Below are 9,256 nucleotides of genomic sequence, written 5' to 3' on the forward strand. Positions count from 1 at the left end.
ACACCTGCATCCCACTATCTGATTTCTGATCCTCGTTGTTTGACACCTGGCGTCCGCGCAAAGGGGTTTTTGGATGTGTTTTAATGATTCTAAGAGGAGGAGTTTTGGGTGTGTTTATTGAGTTATAACAATGTAAATCAACAATTATATTAATTTATTTATCTTTATTTAAATAACCACTTATTGCTAATAAAATTAGTAGATGATTAAATGCGATTATTTAGTAGACTACAAAATCAAACACTGGAACAAATGTGAAGCCTCAACAATATGCATCCATAATTGTTTCGAATATTTTGTTTATCTGGAACCCTAAACCTCAACCTCGGAGGGAGCAGAGGCGAGAAATGAGATCGAGAGGGAACAGAGAGGGATCGGAGAAGCACTGTTTGAGGCGGATGACCTGGTTGTGGCGGCCCTCGTCGAGAAACTCGTGAAGAAGCTCGAATGCGGTGAGAACAATTCTCCTCTAATAGAAAGTTCACCACGCAATTGCACAGCGACGATCTTTCCACATCCATTTTCTCCTTCTTTTCAAATCCTCATACCACACTGTGACTCAGATCGTGTCGTGCTTTCAACTTTGCTACCGCGGTGTTTGGGGGAGTTTGCTCCAGTTCTCCCGAGCCAACTCAAGAACGACTCTACATGCATGGAAGTTATCTCGGTTCGGGGGAAAATAAATCTGAATTAAAGCGTTATTAAGCATCATAGCTATTTTGATTTGAGCGTGGCAGTTCAATAGCATCACCTGTCTGTTCCTCTTTCAGTTTCTTTCAGTGTTTGTTGTTAATGCCGCTGGTGCGTGTTGCAGTTGGTGCAGCGGTGCGAGCGGGCACCCGTAATTGGGTCCGTTGGGTTTCGGGTGGGGCATCGAGTCCGAGCCTTTCGATATGGCGGCGGAAGAAGGAGATTGGCAAAGAAGGGCTGCTCGTGGCCAAAGAGCTCAAGAGGCTCCGGTCCGACCCGGTCCGCCTCGACCGCTACATCCGGTCCAGCGTCTCCCGCTTGCTCAAGTCCGACCTTGTGGCCGTCCTCGCTGAGTTCCAGAGACAGAACCAAGTCTTCCTCTGTATCAAGGTTTCCTTTTTCGGCCTCAATCTTCTCTTTTCCAATGCGTAATCAAATATAAACTTTAAATGTATGTCGAGTTATTCATCAAATTATGAAAAATTAAAATAAGCTAATGTAGTACCTCTAGTATTTATTTTAAAGAGTAAATTACAATGTCAAATATTTTCTCATATTGCATTCATGTTCCTTGCTTTCGACATTGTATTGTGTTGGTTCAAACAAGTATAAACAAGATACAAGCAGAGATAACAAAAAGAGGAAAGCAGAATACTGTCTGTTTTATTACGTCAACCCCAACAACATAATTCATAATGAACATAAGTATACATAATACAAGAATACAAGAAAAAACCATAACTAACCATAACTGTTAAACGATTATGCATAAGCAATAAGAAAACTGCAAATGAAGAGTCAAGTGCAACATTTCTCCACCTTGACACTTGAATGCAGTTTGTACAACCACTCCCATGAAATCAAATATGACTAAAACCCACCATGCCTAAGCATTTTTCAAACTTATTTCTAGGTAACACTTTAGTTAACATATCTGCTGGATTGTCATTAGAATCAATCTTCACTGCTTCAATAACACGTGAATCAATCACATCTCTAGTGAAATGTAGTTTAACATCAATATGTTTGGTCTTTGAATGATACATTTGATGGTTGACTAGATGAATAGCACTTTGGCTATCACAAAAGATTTGTACACTATTATGTTCGAATCCAAGTTCAAAAAGTATTCCCTTTAGCCATAAACCTTCTTTTACCTCTTCTACCAAAGCATTATATTCTGCTTTTGTGGTGGACAAAGCTACAATAGATTGGAGATTTGCCTTCCAACTCACAGCGGTTCCAAACAGAATAAACACATATCCTGAGAGACATTTTCTAGTATGAGGACATCCATAGTCAGCATCAACAAAGCCTTCAATGATAGATTTAAAATGAGTCTTCCTCTTATATAGAAGACCTGAGTTTAGAGGGGTTAGGGAAGAAGGATAGGAGAGATGCAGATTTGTTATTATAAATATAGCATTGACTCTTTGAGAAAGTAGAAATCCTTTGTGAAGGGAAAATTCTTGGAGGAGAGATTTGTCTCCTATTTCTTCTTCTTTTCATGCTATTCCGTAAAAGAATTTATTTTCTTTTCAATTTTTGGTTCATAATAGTATTACGTGTAGTTGGAATGGTAAATACGTGTTATATACATGCTATTAATTTATGTTTATACACCAGAGTATGATTTTTGAATAATATTTATGAAGCATATAGTTTCACTAACTCAAGTTTAGGATTTTAGAGTTTATAAAGTGTACATCGTTTTCCCTTTGTATCACAAGAAGATAAACTGCTGCAGAAGTAAACACTTCAGCATTGGGGGTGGATGGCTGACCTACCTAGACTAACAAAATTTCATTATTGAAATTATGACGATCTTCGTTCCAACTAATGTTTTTGGTAGTTATTTTTGCGCCGCCATCTTATGAAAAAGAAAATTCTTTGAGCAATACATTCACCTCCATTGAACCTTGATGTAACAGTAAAACTGTGCCTTACTATCATTTGTTCATTATTTCAAATATGGAAACAACCTCCTCTCATTTTCAAAGGTACGAAAGACTCTGTAGAATGACCCTCTCCATAATTCTGCATAGTGAAGAGCCTTCAGCACCGGGATAAATTATCAACTCCTTTTGAATTGCTTTTTTTCATGCCCTTATGTTATTGTACTTTATTACGGAAAGTCACCTGTTTAACCATAATGTGTGGTGAACATAAAATGTAACATTGAACCCCCAAAATTTCAATATAAAAGACTGCAAAAGCTAAAATTTCATCAAATATTTAATTTCTTTTAGTACTAACATGATGTTTTATTAACTATTTTTTATCTCATTGATATGCACTGACTATTTAATGACAAATCCTTGGTTCCTTTCTCAGTTGTATGAAATAGTCCGGAAAGAAATATGGTACAGGCCGGACATGTTTTTTTACAGGGACATGCTGATGATGCTTGCACGAAACAGAAGGGTGGAAGAATCTAAGAGAGTTTGGGCTGATTTGAAAGAGGAACAAGTTTTATTTGATCAGCATACATTTGGGGATATTATCAGAGCTTTTCTGGATAACGGGTTGCCCTCAGAGGCAATGGAGATATATGAAGAAATGAGACAGTCTCCTGAGCCTCCTCTTTCGTTGCCTTTTCGTGTGATACTGAAAGGGCTCATTCCTTATCCAGAATTAAGAGAGAAAGTAAAACGTGACTTCTTAGAAATTTTCCCAGATATGATCATCTACGACCCTCCGGAAGACTTGTTTGAAGATCATTAGCAGCACAACGATGGGGATAATAAGAATATTATTGCTTACTGGACTTTTGGACCACTTTTTGTTTAGAGAGACTACGCATGACAAGTTTACAATGAATAAGTATTATTTGCGTCATTAATATTCTTACGCCACGTCCTGCAAGAATTTATAAATTAAAAGTTTGAAAATAAGTAAGATTATGGAATTCAAAAATTTAGCCCTAGTATAATTCTAGTGATGGAACGAACAAAGTTGTACATACTTAAAGGTTTTCAAAATTTTATTTGTAAACAATAATTTTCTGTACATGTGGATACATTTACATCATCATCCAATATCAAATCTCCAGTCACTCTTAAGTTGTTACTCCATAATCCAATATCAAATCTCCAGTCACTTTTAAGTTGTTACTCCATATAGAATAACATTCAATTGACCAGGATAGACACTAGACGTGGAAGAGAATTTTGTCTTTGATTCTAGGATTTCTAGAATAAACAACTGAAACAAATAAAGGGAGAGGAACCTATAGCGTTTGTCCAAATGGTTGAAGAGCATCAACAATCAAGCCACCTCAGCTCCTGAAGACAGCCAAAGAAAATAAACAATCTCGAGTTTAAATAATTGAAAAACTTTATACAATCTCGAGTTTAAATAATTGAAAAACTTTATACACATGTTGATAAGTGTGAAAAAGAGTAGCTTTTATACTTATAAATGAGCTCAATCTTGTAATTATTTGTCAGCCAATTTTCGCAAAGCGAAAGCCAAAATTCGCACCTGTGCCCTAAACGAATAACATCAGTTAAAGTGCAGTAGAAAATTCGCATATGCCACGAAAACATCTCAGGAATGAACTCACTGTGAATTAATTTTCCTGTTCAATATATCGTTGTTCGTTCATATGCTCTTTCTTATCATTGTATGGAAATATAATGTTATTTGAATGTCTCTGATTACCGAAAAGTAATTTTGAACATGAACATAGATAGAGAACCTAAGTGATTTGGGATCTAGTGATAGACTCAATAACTTGTCATTTTTAGCATCGGACTTAATGCAAATTGTATGTTAAATGGACTAAGTGATTAGCATTTTAATATATTAATTTAGAACTAGTTGCTAAGGGATTAGGACTACTATGCCTTGATGTGAATGTTTGAATGAAGTAATGAAATATTGAACAGAGTTTCATATTCATATGATTCATGAAACCCAATTCCAACAAAGTTTCTTTTAAATATAAATTCCTTACACACCAACTGTTTGATAAAATACCAAAAATAGTTTCTTGTGTTGTTTTGTGCATTTGATGTCTAATTGAGTTATAAAAGGAGGAATTGTCATGTGTTGCACAAGTCCCTTGGGAGACGATACTTTTACTTATTCACTGTATTATTTGGAACGATTTGGTATACTTGCCAAAAAGTTAACATTAGTAGACTTCAAGTCAATTTTATAATGTTAAATTTTGGAATTTGTACCTGGAAGGTTTATAACCTAGGAAACTTCTCCCGAGTTAATCCTTGGTCACCAGCCTTTTGATGGCAGCATAAACAACCTTAAGAACTCAGCACATATGCCATATGCATGTTCTTGATTGGAACACTTCGACAACAATCCTCGTGCATAGCCAGACATAGCTTCCCAAGGTGATTCAGTATGATTTACTTGTTATCCTAGTAAATACTAATTCCTGATACTTTAAAGCTATTTTTATTCATTAATTCAAGTTATTTTAAAAGAAAATTCTTGTTAATAAAATCAGCATTCATGATCAATTATAAGTAATTTATTTAGTCTTTATCCTTTTTTATACTACAACTCAAAATAACTTCAGTTAGAGTCACAATAGTTTCTGTAGAAAAATATCACAAAAGTACATATGACAACTCTCTTTTGATTTAAGATTTCATCACAAGTTCCAGTGGTAACAAAATAAGACTATAGAGACATTATATTTATTAATTCAGAACAAACTAAATATACAAGCAATAATAAGAGGTTAATTATTTCATTCAATTTTTCTTTAATATATAAATGGTCTAACTTCATAGAGTCATTATTTCCATCTACATTAAAATAATCATGTCAATTAAGATTTTGCAGGTTCTTAAACTTCTCTTGCCTATCAGTTTTGCCTGACGAAATGAACCTTCTATCACATGTTGGCTTCATTTTGTTTAAGATACATTGGCTAATTAGGAGATACAATCTTAACGTGTTGGCTTGATTTTGTTAAGATAAATTGGCTAATGAAGAGGATACAATGTTCAGGCACACTCTCCTCAAATTCTTGCATTTATATAGTGAAAGCTTCATTGACTTGGACAGTTCAAACCTTCAGTTGATTGTGTTGAGAGTTAATGTTAGTTTTATAATAATGTTTCAGTAGTCATTTCATTTTCTCCAACGCCAATCCAAGATGCCGATGCAGCTATTTCCAGGCTGTGGTTTCTGAATTTGCATTAATCTTCTTTCTTTGGACATTTCATTCCATTGACCGGTGCTAGCATACACGTTTGCAAGAAGAACATAATCACTTCTATGATGATTAGGTTCCAATTCCAACAGACGGTTCCTTATCTTCTCACCCAGTTAAACATTTCCATGAAGCCAACACGCAGCTAACAAAGTCCTCCATACAATTGCATTGCATTCGTGGCATGTTCTTTATCCAACTGTATGCATCATCAACTAAACCAGCTCGACCCAAGAGGTCCACCATGCACCCATAGTGCTTTATTGTGGGTTGGATGTTATATCTGTCCATAATATCAATGTATTGTCTATCTTCATCAATCAATCCTCCATTGCTACAAGCACGTAGAACCCCAAGAAAGTACATCTATGTGAAAAGCGCCAATGCCTCCTCTCCGTTACCATGCGACCCAAGACCGAGAATCATGACATTCCTTGAAATCACATTCTTCCTTTTCGTGTTGCTAAATATGTGGCTTCTTCCACTTCTCCACACTTTGCATGCATGTCAATTGGCACAAAGCTTAGTATGTTTTTGTACAAGAGAATAATGAATTCGCTTTCCAAAATCGAGGTCTCCTATTGCACCACACGCTGAGAGGGTCACTACCAGAGTGGCTGATCCGGTTGCAGGCCACTCCGCAGCATTTTAGTAAGATCATAAGTCCCGTCAAAGTAAGGAAAACGAACAGTTGTTACTTGGATCCACATTTTCTACTTAAACAAAATCAAATATTCTGTATAATATCCTAACATTTATGATTTTTTATTTTATCATTCCCAATATCAATTTTATACTCATAATTATAATAATATTAATTTATAATTATTCTTTAGGATAATATTTGACTTTATTAGCACAATTATAATATTATTTATTATACATTATTTTTTTTACGCAACTTTTATATTTAAACACATACATAATCACGGTAGATTAGACGATTCAATATTTTTTTTATCTAAAAGAAAAATGTTATCATACATAATAGATAAAATAACAATAATATCTTCTTCAGAAGCCTCTCTTATAACTGAATGAATTAAACAAACCATACATATATATATATATATATATATATATATATATATATATATATATATATATATATATATATATATATATATATAAATTACTCAATGGTTACATGAGAATACTAATTTTTCAGAGGATAATGAAATTAATAAAATAATCATATAACATGACAGTTCTATAGCAATATAATGTCCACATAAAAACTAAACACAGAAGGACAAAGAAAGATGTTTCGGTTGTTGGTAGTTAGTATACTAGATAGTTAATGTACTAGTCATTGTGGGTAGCCGTTTGAGTCTTATGGGTAATTAGTCATTTATAGTCGATTTTGTCTGTTTTGAGTACAACAGTCAAGAATATGTGAATTTATAAATTGTATTGTTGAATGCATGAATCAAACAACAACAACAATAGAGGTGAGTCAAGCTTTTTCAAAAGAGAGGTTTGTTGTCAACAAAGTGGTATCAAACCCAATTAGCTTAAGTGTTTGAGTGAAAAAAAAGAGCGAGAGATCTTGTGTGTTTGAAAAAGAGAGAGTGTGATGATCAATCTTACAAATAGTGTATCACTGTCCAAGTTTACAAAGGTGGTCAACTATGGCAATTAGAGTCTTCAAATGAAGACCTTTCTTGGTTTTTAAGATAATTGGAAGGTGGTGGAAAATAGTCACCGGGAAACACCACAAATTGGTCAAATGCTTAGTTAAATGGTTGAAAGCAACACTTGTAAAGAATAAGGTATCCTTTTACATGTTAACGAGTCTAGCTTTGAGAAGATAGGAAGCGTTAAATCTTCAAAAGAAGCGTATGATATATTATAAAAAACATATAAGGGAGATGACCAAGTGAAGCAAGTGCGACTTCAAACACTCAAGTGCTAGTTAGAGAGCATGAGGATGAAGTAGATAGTAGGAGTATCTGAGTATATAACTCAGGTTGAAACTGTGGTGAACCGCTCAACATAAGTAAAGAGATGTTGCTCGATAGCCGAGTTGTGGTGTAAGAGATTGAGGAGTCCAAGAACCTATCAACGCTCACAGTTGAGGAGCTTGTCATGTCTCTCAAAGCACACAAGCAACAAAGGAAGTGATCCAAGTGGTAGAAGCCCAGGGAAAAATGAAGAGAAAGAATAGTCCAACCAACAAAATTGACACGAAAGAGGACGAGGTCCATGGAGAGGAGGTCGATTAAGCAAGTATGGTCATTATGCAAATGAGTGCTACTTGGATAAGTGTTTCAGTTGTGGTAAGGTCGGACATTTTACTAAAAATTTTCCATCTAATGGAAAAGAATAAATCAACCTCACAAAAGAAGTTAAAGAAGAAGCAACATTGTTGATAATGACACATACCAAGTACAAGCGAGTGTAAAACTCGGCAAGACAATCGAGTGGCAAGGAAAACTCGGTAAGACAACTGAGTAGCATGGATAGGTTGACAAGATAACTGAGTAGGTTAGAAATGATGGTAAGATGTGCAGATAACCCAAATAACTCAATTGGATGTCTGAATAGCTTAGAGAGCTCAATAGAGACTATGGAGAGCTTAGATAGCTTGGGGAGAGACACACTCAAATAACTCGAAGAAGTGTCTTAACAGCTCGCATAGCTAGATAGAGCATGTGAAGAGCATGATAAAACATGTGAATAATTCGGTAAAGCATGTGAAAAACTAATAGAACAAAAGATAAATAACGAGAAAAACAAAGGAACAAGTACTAGACGAGAACCCTAGAGACAAATGATAAAAACAAAATAGATAAAGACACATCTATATGACAAATATTTTAGATTTGCCTAAATTTATGCCAACTATGAGTAAGTGTGAAATAATTGTTCACTTTCATTTTAACTATATTTTATTTGGTACATAATATTTAAATTGAAAGTTTTAATCAAAATTTAAATATAAATTCATTTGGAAAGTTTATTTGTGAAAAACTAATTAAGATGCTAGTTGCTAACCCATACACTTATAATTTATAAATTCTTGAGTTAATAAGCTAACTTATTAAATTAGAAGTGTTTGGTAAATTAATTAATAAATTTGTTTATAAATATAAAATGACATAAGGAGAAATAACTATATTAATTTTATTATATAAATGAAATTTTTATTTCTAATTAAAAATATTTTATTATGTAATTATAATTTTGGATTTTTTTTCGCAATTAATTAAATTATCGTTAAACTTTTTAGTACTTCTATTTATTTTTTAAAAGTTGTATACATTTAGTCAAGTCATTTTATTTAAATCAATTAATCTAACACATTACACTCTCAAAGAACCTTATCCTTACACTATGTATTTATGAAAAGGAATCCTAAGAATACATTGTATTAAAATC

At 33.9% G+C, this 9,256-nt stretch overlaps 1 protein-coding gene and 1 pseudogene across 2 annotated transcripts; one reads left to right on the top strand and one right to left on the bottom strand.

Moving 5' to 3' along the window:
• The first annotated feature begins 244 nt into the window (after window positions 1–244).
• Window positions 245–3,528, top strand: LOC124827349 (Pentatricopeptide repeat (PPR) superfamily protein). Of its 2 annotated transcripts, XM_088097786.1 has the most exons (4): window positions 245–452; window positions 564–667; window positions 815–1,080; window positions 3,025–3,528. In XM_088097786.1, the coding sequence occupies exons 1-4, from the start codon at window positions 448–450 to the stop codon at window positions 3,412–3,414; spliced, it is 765 nt and encodes a 254-aa protein (XP_087953912.1). In that variant the 5' UTR covers window positions 245–447; the 3' UTR covers window positions 3,415–3,528. The 2 variants fall into 2 exon arrangements, with proteins under 2 accessions (XP_087953912.1, XP_047156327.1); XM_047300371.2 differs by lacking the exon at window positions 564–667 and having other exon boundaries at window positions 247–452; window positions 771–1,080.
• Window positions 3,529–5,788: 2,260 nt separating this feature from the next.
• LOC148194449 (pentatricopeptide repeat-containing protein At5g15300 pseudogene) lies at window positions 5,789–6,585 on the bottom strand (annotated as a pseudogene).
• Window positions 6,586–9,256: the final 2,671 nt, after the last annotated feature.

The sequence above is a fragment of the Vigna umbellata genome, chromosome 8 (genome assembly GCF_029865625.1).
Source record: "Vigna umbellata cultivar VRB3 chromosome 8, Vumbellata_1.0, whole genome shotgun sequence".
NCBI classification, from domain to species: Eukaryota; Viridiplantae; Streptophyta; class Magnoliopsida; order Fabales; family Fabaceae; genus Vigna; species Vigna umbellata.

What these genes read in the sequence shown, in the direction of transcription:
- LOC124827349 (XM_088097786.1), top strand. An exon ending in CATGCATGGAAGTTATCTCG is followed by an intron (nt 668 to 814) that starts GTTCGGGGGAAA and finishes TGCGTGTTGCAG; the next exon opens with TTGGTGCAGCGGTGCGAGCG. An exon ending in AAGTCTTCCTCTGTATCAAG is followed by an intron (nt 1,081 to 3,024) that starts GTTTCCTTTTTC and finishes TTCCTTTCTCAG; the next exon opens with TTGTATGAAATAGTCCGGAA.